The sequence below is a fragment of the Pelodiscus sinensis genome, chromosome 22, assembly GCF_052426305.1.
Source record: "Pelodiscus sinensis isolate ZL-2025 chromosome 22, ASM5242630v1, whole genome shotgun sequence".
NCBI classification, from domain to species: Eukaryota; Metazoa; Chordata; order Testudines; family Trionychidae; genus Pelodiscus; species Pelodiscus sinensis.
In genome coordinates, this window is record NC_143073.1 from 24,833,679 (window position 1) to 24,853,210 (window position 19,532).

Consider the following 19,532-nt stretch of genomic DNA (forward strand, 5'->3'; position numbering starts at 1 on the left):
AAGGAGCCCTGAGTTTGAGCAGTTCGCCCTGAGCAGACGTCCTCACTGGTGCCCAGACCCGGCCCGGCCTGTCACAGCTCCTGCTCACAGACCCCTGGACACAGGCCAGTCACTGGCTGGGGATTCCAGTGTCTCCAGGGGGCTGGGAGAGTCTCTGGGGGCAGGGATGCTCCGTACAAAGCTCAGCCCATCTGAATGGATGGAGCCGGGCTCCTCTGGGCCTGTCTCCAGCCCCCCACCCCCACCCCTATGGTCTGAAAGAGGGGCAGGCAGCCTGGGGGCTCAGCTCCCCCATGAGACCCAGCCTAGGTGAGGGTGTGACCCTGGGTGGGTCAGAGTCCCTGTACGGGGGCAGAGGGCGTCTCCTCCTCTGGATGTGTCGCCTCCCTTGGCTGGTCGCCCCCGCGAGGTCAGTGCTGTGCAGCTCCCCACAGCATGGTAGTGCCCCCCCAGAACCTCCCTCCTGTAACCCGGGCATTGGTGTCCCCAACCCATCCCTCCCTGTGCCTGGCCCTGCCCCTCCTGCCCCTGTTCCCAATCCTGCCTCTCAGGCTCCTTCCATGCCAGGGCCCTTCCAACCCCCATGTGATCCTGTCTCCCCGCTGCCCGGCCCCTGAGTTATGGCCGGCCGGAGGGGGGGGGGAGCGCCTGTGCTGTGTGTCTCAGGGGGCCTATGAGGGGCGGCTGCTTGAGCCCCTCACCCGAGCAGCTCACTGGTGCCTCTATGCTAATTCCCCACCGTGCTCTGCACCAGCCACGGCTCCACCCTGGAAATGATGTTTGGGTGCCCCCACCCATGCCCCATACCCTGGGGTGCTCAACCAAGCAGGGCACTTCCCCCCGGAAACTCCCTGGGTGCCCAGCTCTGGCCCTGCACCCCCCCAGCCTCTCAGAGCCGCAGGCGGGGTCGGCGCGAGGGGCAGCAGAGAACAAACGGCAGAGGCGACGGCTCGGTGCTCAGGAAGTTTTAATCTCCCCTGAACCCCCCCCCCCCAGCAGGGAAAGCCCCACCCCAGGGCCTCTGTGGGGCAGGGCGGGCGGGGGGCACCCGGGTGATCAGCGCAGAGCGACCCCCAGAGCCCGGCAGCGGGTTGTGGCGCTTGGGTGAGCGTCGCTCCCAGGACGGGTCGGAACGTTTCCTCAGGCCCCTCGGCGCGGGTCCGGCCCGGCTCAGGACAGGATACAAGGGCCCAGCTGTTCCTGGAGAAGGAAGCAGACATGGTCAGTCCCCTCGGCTCCCACACGGGGGGACCAGACCTGGCTCGGGGGCAGTGGGAGCCCGGCCAGGCACAGCTCAGGAGGGGCTGGTCTCCCAGAGGGGCTGACTGAGGCGCTGTGGGGCCGGTGGTGCTGACAGACCTTTCCATGGGCGCCCCTGGCCAGGCCCCACGGAGGCTCCGCTCAGACCCGCCCCCTGCAACTCCCTGGCGAGGGGGCGACTCTCTGGGGTGTCTGGGGGGGAAGGAGCCCAGCGCGAAGGCCGCGTCACAGGGTGGGCGCAGCTCAGACACCCACAGCCCCCTCCCCCAGCCCCCCAGAGAAACGCCGGCCCCGTCACACAAGCCGCCCTCGTGGGACGTCTCAGCCCGTCTGGGCCAGGAGAAGCCTCGTGTCCCCCGGCGGCGAAGGGGGGAGGGGCGCTCGGCGCGTCAGACACAGGCCGCGCTGCACAGCCGAGGGTTGGACGTGGCCCATCACGGGATCCCTCCCGTCGCCCGTTCCCGGCCCCTGACAGACAGGAGTTCGGGGCACCACCCTGGCCAGTCGCCATCCAGGGGCCGGTCTCTGGGAACTCAGCGAATTCTGTTTTCCGATCCCCGTATCAATTTGGCCTCACACCATCCCCTGGCGCGGGATCCCAGAGTGACTGCGGGTCCCTCTGGGTTGTTCTAAACCCTCGGCCCGTCCGTTCTGTGTGGTGGCTCCTAGTTCTCGTGTGCGTGGGGAGGAGCAAACGACTCGTCCTCAGTCACTTTCCCCTCCCCCGCCAGGGTGTTACAGCCCCTGCTCACACCCCCTTAGGCGCCTCGTTAGGAACCCAAACACCCCAGGCGGATTAACCCCTCCCCCGCGGAAGCTTCTCCCTCCCCCAGTCATCTGGGTCCTTGTCTGAGCCGTTCCCAAGCCCAGGACAGGCTGGACCCCTCTGCTCTGGCAGCCTCAGGGCCTGACCGGTCCCAAACAAAGGGATTGGCCAGATCAGAGGGGCATCTCTTCCCTCTCAGCCTGGGCTAAACTGCTGCCCTCCACCCCCCTGTCGCTAGGGCTCCAGCTCACCCCGCCGCTGCCTGGATGCTGGTGCTGCCTGGGCTGGAGCTCTCAGCTTACGCTGTCCCCGCTGCTGCCGGATCGGAGCTGTGTGGCTGCTGCTGGCTCCCTGCTACTGCCCAGCTTCTTGGGCCAGATCTCCCTGCTTCACCACCCCCCTGCACCCCACCCCTCCCGGCTCCGGGTGGAGTCGCCTCCCTTTTCCCCACCCTCATGCCCCATGGCCAGACCTCCCTGTGCTGGGCTCTGTGGTCCTGCTGGAGCATGGATCTTGCTGGACCAGAGACCCCAGGTTCAGGGGGGTCCAACCGGTGCCCTTCTCTGGAGATAGGGAACCCAATCTGCAGGCGGGATCCCAGCTGTGGGCCTGCCACGGATTGATACAGAGACAGCAAGACCCTCCCTGTGCTTTGTCTCCCCAGCTCTGGAGGGTTCCAGCAGCCTGGTCGCTGTTCGGCTGCCGCTTCTCGTCGAGTGGATGTTTGCAGAGAACTCTCCACAGGGACTCCCAGGTCCCTCTCTGGGGCAGTGACAGCCACACGGGACCTCCCCAGTCTGTGTGTGCAGACGCTGTTCTGTGCTCCAGCCGGCATTGCTCTGCACTGCTCAGAGGGATTTCAGCTGCCGTTTGATATCGCTTTGTAGCTCTTAGCAGCCTGCTTTAGACTTAACTATCTCCAGTGGCTGTCAATCATCTGCAAATGCTGCCCCCTCCCTGCTTACCCCTTGCTCTGGGGCATTTATGAATGAGTGGAAGAGGACAGTCCTGGTGCAATTACCTTTCGATACCTGATTCCATTCTGAAAACTGACCACTGACTCATCCCCTTTGTTCCCTGTCTTGTAACCAGGTACCAGTCCATGAGCGGAGCTTCCCTCTTACCCCACAGCTGGCTTCTTTGCTTACGAGCCTTGGGGAGGGACCTTGGCGATGGTTTTTGGAAAATCTAAGTACCCGCCATCGTGATGTTTCCTTACCCTCTGACACTGGCGCTGCCTCTCGTTTTCTTCTCTCTGCCACTGGCGCTGCCTCTCGTTTTCTTCTTTCTCCCACTGGCGCTGAAGAATTTTTTCTTCTCTCTCCCACTTCAACTGCTCTTCCTTTCTCCTTTGGATCTGGAATTATGCAAAGAAAGGCAACTGAGCACTGCTGGGCAAAGATCCAGCACCCGGCACTGCACACAGCTCAGCCCCCACAGTAACACCACCCGGGTAACCCTGGCAAGTGACTCACCCCCACCCAGCACAGGAAGGTGACTCTCCCCTCCCCTAAAGGTCCCTGTAAATCTGTCCAGATGGAAACGTCCTGCCTGGCCCACCTACAGGAACCCTGAGCAAGTGGGCAAGACCCAGGCGGCCAGGCCATTGACAGAAGGGTACTTGGTCCCCCCATGGTGTGGCCCTCTCTGTCCAGTGCTCCCTTTGCAGCTGTGCCCACAGCGCTGTGAGAGGGAAGGGAATTCAATAAACATGCCTGGGCACAGGGGGGTTAATTCTTTCCTGACCCCTGCTGCTGGCTGCACGGAGCCTTGAAGCAGGAGCCTCGGGAGCACAAGGCCTCTGCCATCAATGAACCCAGGGCTGCTGAGCCCCGCCCCCGCCCTCACAAGCAAACCTGTCACCCCCACACTCAGCCGTGTATTCGGAGGGACTAGATTTGAATCCCACACAGGCAGAGGAGCAGACGCACAAGGGTAAAAGGTTAATTAGGCCTTTCAAAAACTGAGGCCTGAGGCAGAGAACAGGTGGAGAGTCCATCCACGGGGGGATGCAGTAAGACATAGGAGCTATCGGCACTCACTCAGACTAACAACCGTCCCGGTGATTTCAGGTGCACGTGATCATCTGGCACCTGTGTGATCTCCATATGACTGGGCAATAGACGGGAGGTTGTGTGCAAACCGGAAATGTCTCCCACTTGGCGGTGTACGTGGCCCTTGTGGGTTCATTTCTCATGCTCACCAACATGGTCTCAATGGCTCATCACCCACCACACAACGCTGGGAGATTTAAGGTCAGGCTGCAGAGACTCGCCCTGGTCTGGGACAGGAGTTCTCTGACGAACAGCAAAGTCACTGTGACTTGTTGGGATTCCGATGCACGTCGGTCGGCCAATGAGTCGTAGCACGGCGGTGCAATGAGAGTTAACGAGGCGCCTCCTGAGTGCCCTGGGGATGAGAGGCGCTGGCGGGAATGCGCACAGCAGGTGACTGGGCCGTGGCAGAAGAAAGGCCCCTGCAGTGCACTCGGGAGGGGGGCTGCTCAAGAGAAAAGTGTCTTGCCCTGGATGTCCAGGTGGGGAATCTGGAGGGAAATGTCCTTCCTGGTTGAGCACTTGCATTGGTCTAAGGGAACTCTCGCTCCTGGGAGGAGAAAGGCCTTCGAGGGATGTTGCCATGGCTACCCGGTGCCAGAGGAGCACAGACTCGTGGCCTGGGCTAGGCCGTCTTGCACCAGCTTGTTTCTCCAGGGCCATGAGGGGACTATAAGAACTTGTAGCATCCAGGCCTCAGAGAAGAGCATGAACCTCTCGCAGGCCTGAGCTCTTTCTGGGCTGAACAAAGCCCTCCACCAGCACCGCAGGCCGGAATGGCGTGTGGAGACACGGGGGGGTGGGGGGGAGGGCACAGCCAGCGGACAGACCCATCTAGCCAAAGTGCTGGCTACTCACAGGGTCACTTTCCTGAGGGAGGGGTCAGAAGACGTTGCCTGGGCTCTGAGGGTGCTGGGTGAGATCAGAGAACAAGCTGTAGACCCCAGGCTGGGAGGGGGTGCGAGTGGAGGAGGGAGCCAGCGCAGAAGGGGAGGGGTGTGAACATGGACGTGCCATCCACTGGGGCAGGTGCTGAAAGTTGGACCCAAACGGCGCTAAGAGCTGAGCCCAGAGTCTCAAGCTCAATCAGAGGGTGCGGGAGGCAGGGAGGGGAAGTGTTTCCATTTCTCCCTGGGGCAGGCTCCCTGCCTGGGGTAAGGATGCGTCACACAGAGGTGCAGGCAGCCCAGCCTCTCTGCGGGTATGTCTACACTACCCTCCTAGTTCGAACTAGGAGGGTAATGTATGCATACCGCACTTGCTAATGAAGCCCGGGATTTGAATTTCCCGGGCTTCATTAGCATAAGCAGGGAGCCGCCATTTTTAAATCCCCGCTGCTTCGAACCCCGTGTAGCACGGCTAGGTAGGTGCCTATTCCGAACTACTGGTACACCCGGGCTTCATTAGCAAGTGCGGTATGCATACATTACCCCGCTAGTTCGAACTAGGAGGGTAGTGTAGACATACCCTGCCAGTTCCAGCCACAAGTCAAGCTGTGAGGTGAACTGGGCCAGGGCAGGGCTGGCGCTGTGTGAGGAGACCTTATAATGGAGATTGCCTTCTCCTAGAACTGGAAGGGACCTTGAAAGGTCATTGAGTCCAGTCCCCTGCCTTAACAGCAGGACCAAGTACCATCCCTGACAAATTTTTGCCCCAAATCCCTAAACGGCCTTCGCAAGGATTGAACTTACAACCCTGGGTTTAGCAAGCCAATGCTCAAACCACTGATCTGTCCCTCCCTGCAGCAGGGGTGGGGCAGGTTGTGGGTGCAGAGGGGAGGGGCTCTGTGAGCGGGTGGGCTCTGGGAGGGGCACCCCCCTCAGGGTCAGTGGGCAGCCGCTCCGACCCGCTACCCTGTGTAGTCGCTTTGGGGAGCCAGCGGCGGGTTTGGTCTGAGCCCAGGCCCTTGCTCGGGGCAGGCGGCAGCCGATAGCTCAGAGCCCCGGGCCCTCCCACACGCCACCACATCAGCCCCGATGGCCGCCTCCTGCTCCATCCTGGGTGGCTGGGGCCCCTTCCCCACCCTGACCAGGAGGTACGGCCTCTGCTGCCTGCTGGTCCCCGCCTTGCCCCACATTGCCCAACCTTGAGGAGATGGAGGCCCTGGGTCTGACCCCGCTCGCTCAGGGGGAGGACGAGCCCCTGCCAACGGGCCGCAAGCAGGATGTGCAGCTGATCCATTTCCAAACCACCTGTACACGCTCATGCTCCTCACCCTCATGTCCCACCCCGACACCAAGTGGCAGGGCTGTTTAAGGCCTGTGGAGGGCGGGGAACCCCGCTGGGACAGTGCTCATTGCAACCTAACCCCGCAGCCCATCGGGGACATCAGCTGGCGGCTCCTTCGCGGGGCCGTGAGCACGGGCGTGTACCTGGCGCGGTTCACCCCCATCCCGGACACTTGCCCCTTTTGCAGCGTGAGGGAGAACCTAGCGCTCTCATACTTGCAATGCACGAGGTTGCAGCCCCTATTCCGGCGCCTCCAGAACCTCTTCTTGAGGTTCTGGCTGCACTTTTCCCCTCTCCTTTTTATTTACATGCACCCCCCCATCCGTGGCCCCACAAAGTCGCGAGGGCTCGTCAGCCTCCTCCTGGCCCTGGAGAAAGCCGCCAGCTACAGCACCAGCAGAAGGATGCTGGACGATTGGGGCTCAGCGACTGTGGAGCCTAGTTCCATTCCTCCCTGGTCTCACGTAGCCGGGCAGCGTTCCGTTGGGCAGCATCCATTGGCTCCATCGACAGCTTTGAGGAGCAGTGGGCGCTGTCCGGGGTTCTCTGCTCGGTGTCCCTATCTGGTTCCCTTGTTTTAAACCTTTAACCCGCCCCCCTTCACCTTGTTTTTTATCATTTGCCCCCCTGAAATTAGTTGAACCACAGGTTCACTCATCCCTCCCTCCAGGCTGGGGAAGGGGCTTTTAGAAGTGGGTGGGCGTCAGCCCCCCACCTCTGGGTTTTCAAATAGGAACCCCCTACAAGGTCCCTGAACAACACTGGCCAAGCCCAAGTGGGGCCCTGATGGCTACCCCTGCTGGGACCTGGCTGCTCCTGTGGAGAACTTGCAGTGGGAGTGCGGGGAGGGAGTCAAAGTGAGGGAGGGGGATGGGGTGCAAACAAATGTAATTTGACATGGGTGCTCCACTCGAGGTGCTGGGCTCGTCCCGGCGCCGCAAATGAGAAACTTCCTTTGCAGTAGCCCTGCTGGCCAGCGCATGCGCTCCTGCTGCCTCGCACCATTCGAGCCGTTACAGCTGAGCGCGGGCCGGCTCGTCACTTTCCTCCCAACTGGAAGCGTCTGAAAAATAAAACAGAAGCTCCGAAGCAGGGAGGAGGGTGGGTCGTGGAGCACCCACGGGGAAACATCTCGAAGAACAGACGTTACTGCACAGGGTGAGTAACTCTCTCTTCTTCGTCGAGTAGTGTCCCTGAGGGTGCTCCACTCGAGGTGAGCACACAGCAGTGGTCCAACACTATTGGTGTGCTTTGGACTTATGGTCTCTGCGCTGTGGCCAAGACTGCTTGCGCCACCGCTGAATCGTTCTTCAATATTTTCACAAGGGCATAGTGCCTGGCAAAGGTAAGAGCAGATGACCAGGTTGCTGCACGGCATATGTCCTGCAAGGGCACCCCTCTAAGCTAAGCAGTGGATGCGGCCATGCCTCTGGTGGAATGAGCGCGAGGCCATCCCGATAAAGGTTCATGCCGTAGGGCATAACAACGTGTGATGCAAGAAGTGATCAAGTTGTAAATATGTTGTGTGGAGAGCTGTTGGGCTTTCGAACGCTCTGTCGTAGCTATAAAAAGATGCCGAGACTTCCTGAAAGCGTGTGTTCTATCCAGATAGAAGGCCAGTGCCTGTCTGACATGGAGGGTATGTAAACGCGAGTCTTCTGGCGAAGAATGAGGTTTTGGATAGAATGTTGACAGGCTTATAGGCTCGTTTATATGAAAGGGAGAGTTTACCTTCGGGAGGAAGGGGGGATGAACACAAATCAGTACCCCCTGTTCAGAAAATAACGTGTACGGTGGGTTGACCGAAAGAGCTACCAATTCACTAACTCGACATGCTGAAGTGATTGCCAGGAGGAATGACACTTTCATCGTGAGCATGCGCAAGTCGCAAGTTGCTAACGACTCAAAGGGAGGACGAGTTAGCGCGTCCAGTACCAGGGCTAAGTCCCACGCCTCTGGTGGAATTGTGTAGGTCGGGTACAGATTCCCGAGCCCCCTTTAGGAATCTTTTAACTAACGGGTGAGCGAACAGCAAATGACCGTCGATGGGAGGATGGAAGGCCGAGATTGCTGCCAAGTGAACTTTCAGCGAAGCATTTTCTAACCCCTCTGTCTTTAGGTGGAGGATGTAATCCAAAGCTTGCTGCACCGGCAAAGAGAGAGGGTCAAAGTTCCTCTCCAGACACCACGTTTGGAACCGATGCCATTTGTAGAGGTAGGCTTTGCGAGTTCTATGGCATCTGCTATTTATCAGTACATGTTTTACTGCCTGAGAGCAGGTCATTTCTGGTGGCTGGAGCCAGTTAGGAGCCACACCGTGAGGTGCATGCGATCAGTGCTCGGATGCACCATCGTACCGTGATGTTGAGACAGAAAATTGGTCAGCAGTGGTAGTTGTCGTGGCTGAGCGACCGACATTCTCGACAATTGCGTTAGCCAAGTCTGTCGGGGCCAAAAGGGTGCTATGAAAATCACTGTCGCGCCCTCCATCGCTATCTTCTCCAGCGCCCTCGGAATGAGAGGAAGAGGTGGAAACGCATAGAGTAGCTGGTGACGACCCCAATCGAGCAGGAAAGCATCTCCCAAGGAATTCATGCCGACACCCACTCGTGAACAATAATGATGACACTTTTTGTTGTGACGAGTGGCAAAGAGGTCTATACATGGGACCCCCCAGAGATGGAAAAGATCGCGAATAACTTCGTTGTATAACTCCCACTCGTGTTAGGGGAAGGAAGTTTCTGCTGAGGGCATCGGCGATGATATTGTCCTTGCCTGGAAGGTACGATGCGGTAAGGGTTATACCGTGACGGATTGCCCAGTTCCACAGCCGTATAGCCTCCGCGCAAAGGAGGCGTGAACGTGCCCCGCCCTGCCTGTTGATATAGTATACCGTGCATATATTGTCGTTGAGAATGTGGACTGCAAGACCTCGGATCCTCTGGAGAAAGTGCCTGCATGCGTTGGATACAGCTCGCAACTCGAGGTAATTTATGTGCTGAAGGGACTCCTGTGGCGTTCAGAGTCCCTGAACTCGATGTTCTTGCAGATGGGCACCCCAACCGATCAAGGAAGCATCCGTTGTGATCTACACTGTGGGCCTTTGTCTGTGGAAGGGGACCCCTGATAGCAAATTTTGGGGGTTGTCCCACCATGTTAGTGAAGTCCTGACGTGTTTGGGAATAGATACTGTTTTGCTCGTGCTGTGTACCCCCGGTGTGTAAACAGTGAAAAGCCAATGCTGGAGGCTGCGCAGGTGAAGTCTTGCATGTGACACCACATATGTGGTGGCAGCCATATGTCCGAGCAGCTGTAGACACACAAGCATGCGGGATCTGGGAGCAATTGACACAGTCTGAACCAAATCCCGAATCAACTCGAACCTTGCTGTGGGTAAGTATACTCTTGCGCTCAGTGCATTGAGCCTCACGCCGATAAATTCCAAGTCCTGACTCAGTGTCAGGGACGATTTGCTGAAGTTGATTATGAGGCCCAATGCCTCGAACACCATCGTGGTGGTGGTCACTGCCCATGTAGCCTCTTCGCGAGTAGGGGCCTTCAGTAGGCAGTCGTCGAGATACAGGAAGATCGTGATATTGAGGCGTTGAAGGTAAGCAGCTACCACTGCTAGGGTTTTGGAAAACACTCGTGGCGCTGCTGACAGACCGAAGGGTAACACTTGGTATTGGTAATGATCTGAACCCACTACAAAACAAAGGAATCTCCTGTGGGCCGGATGAATTGCTATATGGAAATAGGCGTCCTGCAAGTCGAGGGACGCAAACCAATCCCCTTTGTCGAGTGCCGGAATGATAGAGGCTAATGTGACCATCTTGAATTTTTGTTTCCACTGGTGACGATTGAGTCAACGTAGGTCCAGGATAGGCCTCCAACCCCCTGACTTCTTCTGGGTGAGGAAGTACCGAGAGTAGAAACCTCTCCCCCGGAAATGAATAGGTACCCTCTCCACTGCTCCTATAATAAGTAGTCGAAACACCTCTTGCTGTAGAAGAGTCTCGTGAGAGGGGTCCCTGAAAAGGGACGGGGAGCGTGGGGAATGGGGAGGGATTGAGTTGAAAGGGATGGCATATCCTGAAACAATTATGTCATTGACCCATCGGTCGGTGGAAATCAGAGACCAGCAACGTTGATAAGGCCTCAGCCGATGATGGAATAAAGCTAGCGGATTGTGTGAAGCTCCCGACAAAGGGGTGGTGCGCAGTCCCTCGACTGACCCATCAAACTTGCTGCCGCCCCTGCTGGTGGCTGGATGCCTTGCTAGGCTGTTGTCTTTGTTTCTGTTGGCATTGTCTTGGCCTCTGCTGCTGATATGGTTTGACACGGAATGTCACATAAGGGAAGGGTCTCTTTCTGTTATAGGGTGTATACCTCTTACGCTTATACGGAGGCGTATACATCCCAAGCGTTCTCAGTGTCGTATGGGAGTCTTTGCCCGAGTGGAACACCTGATCAGTGGATTGGGCAAAGAGTGACTTACGATCAAAGGGTAAGTCTTCTACCTTGTTGAACAACTCTTTCGGGGCCACAGCTTGGTGTAACCAGGATGCATGACACATGACTACAGCAGTAGCTGTCGCCCTAGCTGCTGCCTCAGCTGTGTCTAGGGCAATCTGCAGTGCTCTTTGAGCCATTGCGTAGCCCTCCTGTATTACTGCCCTTAAGATTTGACCCTTAGAGTCTGGTAGGTGTTCCAGAAGTGGGACTAATTTAGAATAATTGTCAAAATCATGATTCGCGAGAGGAGCCTCGTAGTTACACATTTGGAGAACTCAAGTGGCAGAAGAATATACTTTTTTGCCTAAAATGTCCAGGCGCTTAGCCTCTTTGTCACTTGCGGTATTTTTATTTTGAGCCATCTTGGATCTCTGTTGTGCGGCATCCATAATGAGGGAATTGGGCTGGGGATCGTGAACAAAAAGTCCATACCCTTTTGGTTTATAAAATATTTCTTATCCGACCTATTGTTAGTCGGTAAGGAAGCAGCTGGAGTCTGCCATATATCATTGGCGATCTCCAGGATAGCCTCATCAAAGGGGAGAGCCAGTTTCGATTTTTGTGAAGACTGCAAGTTCTTTAGCAAGGGGTATTGCTTTTGCTGCACGTCCGTAGTTTGAATGCCCTGAGATTGCGCAACCCTCATAAAGAACTCTTGAAATTGCTTATAATCTCTCCAAGGAAGACAGCGTCATCCGGTGATGATGATGAAAAGTTGGCCAGAGACTGGGGGGTCCGTGGTTCCCTGTTACGGGTATAATTGTCCTCATGCTTGTCATGATTAAAAACTAAGATAGTGTCCTCCGCAGGCGCTGGTGGAACCATCGGCGAGGGTACGTGAAGTGGAGACACTGGACAAGTGGATAGTGGAGATCATGAATGCTGTCATCGCGTGTTACGAGAAGGGAGACGGTCATCATAGTAATGGTCATATCTCTGACGGTGAGTTGGGGAGCATCTTGGAGAGTAGCCTCTGGATGCATTGCATTGATGTGAATATCTTGAGCGTCTTGAGGATCTTGGTGAGATAGATCTAACAGAAAAACGAGATGGAGAACGAGAACAGCAAGAGTAGTGACAGCGGTAGTGACGGTATGATGGTGATCGATGAGGTGATCTATGGTAGTGATCCCTAGTGGAGACATAACGAGGAGCATGATGGTTGTCTGAGCAAGATGAAGCTGGTGACCAGGGTCTCGGGGAGAACCCAGCTCAGTCTGGCGTGAGGGAAGGTGTCCGAACATGCCTTGACTTGTATAGTGCCTTAGTCGGCACCGGAGGATCAAGAGGGGAAGACGGTGCCGTTTGAAGTGGGGTGGCCCCAGTCGAATAGCTGCCCTGCGGATGAGTCAGCGGTGCCGCAGGAGCTAAAAGCTGTGCCGGTGCCGGAGGAGGCTGCGGTGCAGAGGGCTGCGCTGGCCGATGCTTACCTGCGGTGCCTGAGTCGGCGCTGTTACTTGTGGCACCCTGGAGAGCGCGGTCACAGCAGCCGGCCCCGCAGGCGTGGGTGCCAGTAGGGCTGTAGTTGACTGCGCATGCGCAGGGTCAGCCGGTGCCGGGGCCACCATAGCTGGCTGTAACACGGCTGTTAGAGCCATTGCCGGTGCCGATTCCGCCCGTGGCCCTTTACAAGGAGCCAGCATCGGGTCTTTGGAAGGAACAAGGCTCAGGGCTGAGGCACTACGGCCCTTGCCCGTCTTCTCCGTCGGGTGCCTCGGCAAGAAGCCAGAGGTGCCCGGTCTGTCCCCCACGCTCCATCGCTGCGGTCGTTCAGCCAGCTTGCGAAGCTCCTTTGTGGGTGAACGAGCTGCATGAGTCCCGGAGGCAGTGGCGGACGGCTCGCTCGCATCAGTCTGGAGGGCTTTATTGAATAAAATTACTCTCGGTCGCATTTCACGATCGCGCCCGGTGCGCGCTGTCAGTTTCATACAATGCGAGCACTTCATCAGGATGTGCCCGTCCCCCAGACATTTAAAACAGTGCGAGTGTCCGTCGGATGCAGGCATGGCATCCTGACACTGAACATTTCCTGAAGCCAGGCATAGTCTTTGTAGGTTGCAAACAACAAGAAAACAGTTTTTTTTAAAGGCTACAGAACACAACTATAGATGAGGACAGAAAAACAAAGATTTTGAAAACTAACTAGACTAACTATTAACAACTATACTAACTATAAACTGCCAAGCTAGGTACCAGTGCAGTGCCCAGGGAAACTGAGGCACACACACAGGGTTACAGCAGAGCAGGACAATAGGAAACACAAACAACGTAACAGAGCACACAACCCCCGCAACATCAGAGCGGTGGCTCCTCCCCTGGGCCATGGTGGTTCTCCCTGGCCAGAGGCTCCGCCTGAGCAGCCAGGGTGGTGCTCTTTGGAGGGGGCTCCTTCCAGGATGGGATGCTGCTGTCTCCCCATCCTGCAGCCCTGTGGGGGGCAGCACTTGGTAGGCTGTCCCCAGCCTCCAGTTCCCCCCCCACCATGCAGTTGATCTGGGGGCATCAGCACTTCATGGGCTACCCCCAGCCTCCCCCTCCACTGGGCAGACCCTGGGGAGGGGCACTCAGGGACGGCCAGGCTCCATGGGCTGCCCAGAAGCTGTCTGGGGGTGGGGGGCTGGTATCTGGGGGCCAACCCGGCATCCAGCACCCGCCCCGTGGCCTGCCAGGTCTCCTGGGGGAGTAGACTCTGGGTTGGGGCAGGAGGGCTCCTTGCTCAGGCTGGAGGCAGACAGGATGGCAGAGCCCAGCTGGGCTGTAGCTGCCCCCAGTGGCCACTCTCAGCATCGCGTCCCTGCTCTCTGTGCCCCTCCCCCATCTCTGGTGCTCCGGGGAGGTGGGACCTGTGAGCCATGTGCACTCCCCGCTCCACCCACCCCCAGTCCCCTCACACACCCACTGTCACGTTACTGGATATTGAAAGGAGCAGCCAGATCACTGCTGCACCCGTGGGGGAGTGTTGACCCCAAAAGTGGCACAAAGGGGGCCCTGTGAGGTGTCAAATAGAAGCCTCCTTTCTTCTGATTCCATATGCACTATTCATGTGATTGTATCATGTCGGTATGTGACGTTATAAGCATGTATTTTGGTGGATACCAAATGTTTCTCTATATGTGGCTGAACCATGGGCAAAGCAGCTCAGCCTATGGACATGCTAACGAGCAAAGCTCTGGAACAATAGCCCTCTATAGGCCAAGGACACACCTCAAGAGTGGGGACTCATACCTAGGGGCTACCAGCAGGGAACACCGGGAGAGGCCACGGGCCAGGTGACCTGCTGTAGCCAAGAAGAGACCAGGAAGGAGGGATAAATTTGCCATGTGGCTGACTCCATCTTGGTACTCAGCTCAGCACTTCATCCCAGAGGTAGCAGTGCAGGGATCGAAGGGCCGGAAAGACCTGTGGACCCATCCTGATCCTAGGATGCGCAACAAGGACTCGTAAGCCAGCAGCTGAAACATCTCTGCTAGAGCCTGCATCGAGAACTGGGAGATTCGATGCATGTAATGTACTATCCTTTAACAACCTTACTCTCATGCTTTTCTTTAATGTAGTAATAAACCTTTAGATAGTAGACTCTGAAGGATTGGCTCAGCGTGATTTGTGGGTAAGGTCCGGAGAGTAAATTGACCGAGATCTGTAGCTGGTTTCTTGGAACTGGACAGAACTTATTCGGGGTAGGTGGGATTGGGTGCTAGGACGCCCCCACACCTGTGTATGAGGCCCGGGGCCATCAGAGGCACGGGTATTGCTGGGGTGTTGGAGGGGTTTTGCTCGTGAGGCTTCAGGCAGGCAGCTGAAGTGCTCAGTGGGACAGGTTGTGGCCTACTTGGGAAGGTCTCCAGTCTGGGGGCTAGAGAGAGCCCCGGATTCGAGCAATTAGCCCTGAGCAGACTCCCTCAGATGTGCCCAGACCGGGCCCGGTCAGTAACCCCCACTCAGCAGAGACCTTGCACCCTCTGCCTGCTCCTGCCCCCTCCCCCTGCCAGACACCTGCCCCCAGAGGGGGGGCTGGTGAGCACAGCAAGCAGTGGGCACAGGCCCCTAGTGATAAGCCAAGGAGAGGAAAGGGGGGGAGTGGATAGCAAGAGAGGTCAGCAGGGGAGTGAGGGGTGAGAGCTGCAGCTGCAGCGCGTGGCTGGTTCGTGGTCTGCACAGGGACTGGTCACAGACATTAGCCGACCAATCAGGGGGTGGTAGGATGCACTGACCAATGGCGTGACGCGTGTGTATTTCGGCTGGTTCCTGGCTATGTGCGCTGGGTGTGCGGTTCCCCCTCCCCCCGCACTAGACCCTTCACCAGCTCCAGTGTATCCGAGGGGAGCCAGGAGGGGACCTCGCTGACCAGTCTGGAGCTGAACTCTGAGTTCTCAGGGTCCAGAGACTGGACAACACTCCCCGTTTCTGCAGCCAGCCCGAGGGGCCCCTGGCGGAGCTGGCTGGGTCTGAGCCAGGCCTCACCCCCACTCTCAGCCCGTCACAGGTCAGCCCCCCCGGCCTGTCACATACGGACCCACACGAGCAGCCCGGCTGGCAGGGCCCCCCTGCCTGGCAGGAAGGCAGCTCCTGTCTCTGCCCGGCTGGGGCTCAGTGACCAGCCCGTGTCTGGTACCAACAGGGCCCAAGCAACCGGCCCCGCCCTGCTGATTCTCCATGGGGGGCCCAGATGCGGCAGTGAGGGGCGCCGGGTGACACTGATTAGAGAGACGGGAAGGGAGGGGGATTCCTCCCCCCATTCACCACTCGCCTCCTAAAGGCTTCTCCCCACAGGCCTCAGGAACCAACAGGGGCAGGGGCTGGATAAACACACAATTCCCCCGCCCCCGACCTGCCTCCCAGTGCATGTGGGACAGGCCCTCATCCGACCTGCCCGGCTCCAATCGGCCGGCAGAATGGGAAACCGAGGCCCAGCCCCACCCCTGAGAGACCCAGCCCTGGCGCAGGCAGCACTGAGCTGGGGAGGGGGGGGGGGAATTAAATAAAGGAGAAGGCTCCAGAGCAGCTGCAGCATTTGAAGTGCAGCCCTGCGCTGAGAAGGCAGATCTCCCTGGTGGGGGGTTAATGCAGCGTATCGACTCCCTGCTTTACCACACTGGCCACTGTGTGTTCCTGGTGCTCCCTGGGGGAAACGCTCCCTACATCACCCCGCCAGCCCCACAGGGACTCACCAATTCTTGCTGCTGCTTCTCCTCCTGCTCCTTTGCCTCCTTCTGCATCTGCTCCATCTCCTCTTTCAGTAGGTCGGCTTTCTCTGAGAAGCCCTGTTCCAGCAGCTTCTCCTGCTCCCTCAGCTTGCTCTGCAGAGCTGCCTCCGTCTCCTGCTTCAGCTTTTCAGCCTCCTCCTTCATCTTGGCTTCCATCTGGCTAACGTTCTCCTGGTGGCTGCGTTCTAGGTCGCTCACCTGCTGCTCCAGCTGCTGCCTCCTCTCCTCCTCTGCCTTGCGCTGCTGCTCCAGCTCCTCCAACCTCGCCTGGTCAGCTGTGGAAATGGGAAATGCAAAGAACGTGGCATCAGCCCCCTGCTGTGCAGTCTGCATGGGGCAGAGAGCGCCCAGCCCGGCAGACAGGGGCTGGGGCTGATTCTAACCTGGCAGCTGCCTCTCCACAGGAGGGGGCCGATCAGTTTCCATGGCGATACAATGGCCACCCCTGCTCCACAGGCCGGGCTGCAGGTGGGTTCCCACAGACCCGACTGGGCCCCACTTTGGGCCCCAGAGAACGCCGGGTCAGGCTGAGGGGTCACGTTACGCTTGGCCAAGCACCGACTTGCATTGAGAGGCTTGTGGAAGTGACTGGATAACCAGAGCCATCTAGTCTATAGGGGGGAACCGATGTGCTGGGAGTTTTGGCTGACGGGGCCGTTCTCACTAAGTTCTGTTGGTCGGGGGGAAGACAGACGGGGGGCTCAGGGGCGGCCTGTGACTCTGTGGTGAGACTGGGGGAGGGACCCAGGGTGCACTGTTGTTACTGAGATGGGGAAGTCGAACTCTAGGACCCCCCACCCGCGTGTGTCTGACAGTCTCCCTGAGACCGGTGCTCACAGCCATGAGCCTCTCCAGACAGCCTGACGGGTGACACAACGTGGAACAGCTTCAGCAGAACAACCGAGCAGCCCCTGCAGCTCCCACAGCACAACCTGGAAATGGGTGACTTCCAGTGACCGTGGTGTTTGCTGCAGGGACACCTCTGAGCCCAGGATGGCCGTGGATTCCCAGCCATAGCTCTGCTGTATAGGGATGGAGGGTTGTTGTCTTTGTTGTTGAAATGATTGAAAATCAGGAAGAAACCTGCTTAAAACCCTTCCCCAGAGACTCACCTGCCTGGGTCTTTTCCGCCTCTTTCAGCATTTTGTCAGCCTGGAGGATGGCAGCTGCTTCTACCTTCTTGCTGTTCACAAACTCCTGCAGCACCTGCTCCGCCTGGGGACGAGGGGGCAGGTCAGTCCCTGCACTCAAGGCTGCGCTGGGCGCGAGGAGCACAAGGTGCTGATCTCTGGGCGGGGGCACCAGCAGGGGGAGAATTGCCCGACAAGAACTCAGCCACTCGGCAGAGCAAATTGCCCCCGAGACGCGGCCGGGAGCTGGAAATCTGTGAAGGGAGGCTGCTGAGTGACCCACACAAAGCCCCCCAGAGCCTGCCAATGCAGGGGGCTGTGAGCAGGGTTTGGGTGTGGAGGGCGCTGGAGACAAGGCAGGGGGGTGTGCGGAGGGGCTGAGGGCAGAGCCTTTGGGTTCATGGGGGGTGCCAGAGTCGGGGCAAGGGACTGAGGGCGTGGGGGGCTCAGGGTGGGGGGCTGAGGCTGTAGGAGGTGCAGGACTAAGGGCTGGGGAGTGTGAGGAGCAGCTCAGGGCTGAGGGTTGATAAGTGGGTGGCTGAGGGGGGAGGGTTTGGGTGAGTGTGAATGGGGGAAGGAGTCAGGGCAGGGGCCGGGGCGGGGGTTGCTGGAGTCAGGGCAGGGACTGGGGGGGAATGTCTCAGGGCAGCAGGCTGGAGTATGTGGGGGTGCAGGAGTTGGGGCAGGGACTGGGGATGGGTCCTCAGGGAGGGGCGGAGGGTGTGGGGGGTGCAGGTGTGAGGAGCGTTGGGCAGTGAGGGGGGGAGCTGAGGGCAGGGGCTGGGCTGTGGAGACCGTGTGGGGCCAGCGGTGCCATTCAGAGAGGGAGGGAAGCAGGGAGGGAGGGAGGCTGAAGGCCCCTTCCCCGGGATTCACACCAGGACGCTGCTGCTCCCCTTCCTGTCACTGTCGGGGGGTGAGAGGGAAGGACCCGGCCTGGGTCTCTCACTGCCCTGCCCTCCAGCCAGGCGCAGGCTCTGTGCTGTCCTCTCACCCCCTGGCACCCACAGGAAGGGGCAGAGCAAGCAAAGCCCTGGCAGGGATCCTGGGGGAGAGGAGTCAGCCCCTGCCCTCCCTAAACGGTGCCCTGGGGGGGGAGTCTTTGGGGCTGGGGCAATCCCAGACTGGTCAGGGGCTCCCCTCCAGCCAGCCCCTTTCACCCGCCTGCTGCTTAGCCTGGCAGTCTGCAGGGGAGCCCTGGAGCCCAGCTGGGAGCCAGCCCCCCCCCTGCAGCTCAGCGCCCCAGCACCGGACGGCCCCTTCCTTCCCGTTTGTCTGCGCTGAGCTGGGCTAACTGGCCTGTAATGGCCAGGATCCCCCAGGGGCCTTTTCTCCATCGGCATCGCCTGCTCCCCACATGCTCCCCGCTGTGGGTGGGACAGAGCCTGGGCTAAGGGACCTTCCCCCTCAGTAGCCGTAGAGCTTTCTAGCTGCTCCCTTGAGAACTCTGCTCCCCTCCCCAGGGCCAGGAATGGCCGAGCCCAGCGGCACCAGGGCTGTGAATTCCCAGGCCCAGAGGTGCTGGGGCTGCCTCTGGGGCAGTGAGACCTGAGGGCCAGAGTCAGCGCAGCAGCCCTTCCCCACGCGGCGCTCCAGCACGGGGCTGGTGGCTCAGGACGGGGGTACCAGGGCCCTGGCCATGGCAGAGCAGGGCAGGGATCCCACTGAGCCCTGCTGAGTCCCCCAGCGCGGAGGTACCACTCACTCCCCTCCCTGGGCCGCTTCCTCGCGTGGCCAGTGGTGCCCTGGCCCAAGACGTCTCAGGATCACAATGTTCCTCGGTGCAGACTGCTCCTGGTGCTTTGTGAGCTCTGGGAGGTTCGTCTGAGCCCCGGGCCCGCAGCTCCTGCAGGGAGGGGCTGGGGCTGGCTCTCCGCATGCGCCCTTCCTCTCCAGCATCGTCCTGCCCCATGGATTCAATGCTTCCTTTTATAGGGGCCGGCCTTTGAGTATGCTCAGTACAGGCCGGGACTTCCTTCACTCACAGTGTGGTGTTAACCCCTTCCAGTGCAGTGTGGGGCCTGGGTCACAGTCCCCCAGTGTGAATATTCGCGACCCAGGCAGAATGTGACTCAGCGCTCCCAGGCTGGCTTGCAGGGCTACTGCATGTGTCACGCCGACCAGTAAAAGTGGTTCAAAGGGGACACTGTGTACAGGGCTGGCCTGAGGCTCTCTGGGGCCCTACACAGCACTACTGAACTGGTGCCTGTGCCCATTGGCAGCTGGCGAGATGGGATTTTATAACCTGCAGCATCGCACCAATGAAATAGGGGCTGCTAACAGCTCTGGCGGCTTTGTCACTGGTACGTTGACTAGATCCCCTCCGCAGGAAGCAGAGACACAGAACTGGGATGGGAAGAGGCCGGTAGGAGGA

The 19,532-nt window shown here is 58.8% G+C and overlaps 3 protein-coding genes across 3 annotated transcripts in view; all 3 read right to left on the minus strand.

Moving 5' to 3' along the window:
- Positions 1–19,532, minus strand: part of LOC149521872 (uncharacterized) — a 465,443-nt gene that overhangs the window by 203,862 nt on the left and 242,049 nt on the right. The gene's annotated exons all lie outside the window — the stretch shown is intronic.
- LOC149521874 (uncharacterized) lies at positions 965–16,511 on the minus strand. The gene is made up of 3 exons (XM_089772595.1): positions 15,993–16,511; positions 3,246–3,383; positions 965–1,200 (listed from the first exon to the last, which is right to left on the minus strand). The coding sequence occupies exons 1-3, from the start codon at positions 16,359–16,361 to the stop codon at positions 1,171–1,173; spliced, it is 537 nt and encodes a 178-aa protein (XP_089628721.1). The 5' UTR covers positions 16,362–16,511; the 3' UTR covers positions 965–1,170.
- Positions 16,640–19,532, minus strand: part of LOC149521875 (guanylate-binding protein 1-like) — a 41,447-nt gene continuing 38,554 nt past the window's right edge. The window contains exons 9-10 of the mRNA XM_089772701.1: positions 17,141–17,243; positions 16,640–16,698 (exon numbers count right to left, since the gene is read on the minus strand). Coding sequence (XP_089628827.1) covers positions 16,640–16,698; positions 17,141–17,243 — 162 coding nt within the window. The remainder of the gene's footprint in view (positions 16,699–17,140; positions 17,244–19,532) is intronic.

What these genes read in the sequence shown, in the direction of transcription:
- LOC149521874 (XM_089772595.1), bottom strand. Translation starts at nt 16,361, where the DNA reads ATGCAGACTGCACAGCAGGGGGCTGATGCCACGTTCTTTGCATTTCCC. An exon ending in AGAAGCAGCAGCAAGAATTG is followed by an intron (nt 3,384 to 15,992) that starts GTGAGTCCCTGT and finishes GCATAATTCCAG; the next exon opens with ATCCAAAGGAGAAAGGAAGA. An exon ending in GGCAGCGCCAGTGTCAGAGG is followed by an intron (nt 1,201 to 3,245) that starts GTAAGGAAACAT and finishes TTCCTTCTCCAG; the next exon opens with GAACAGCTGGGCCCTTGTAT.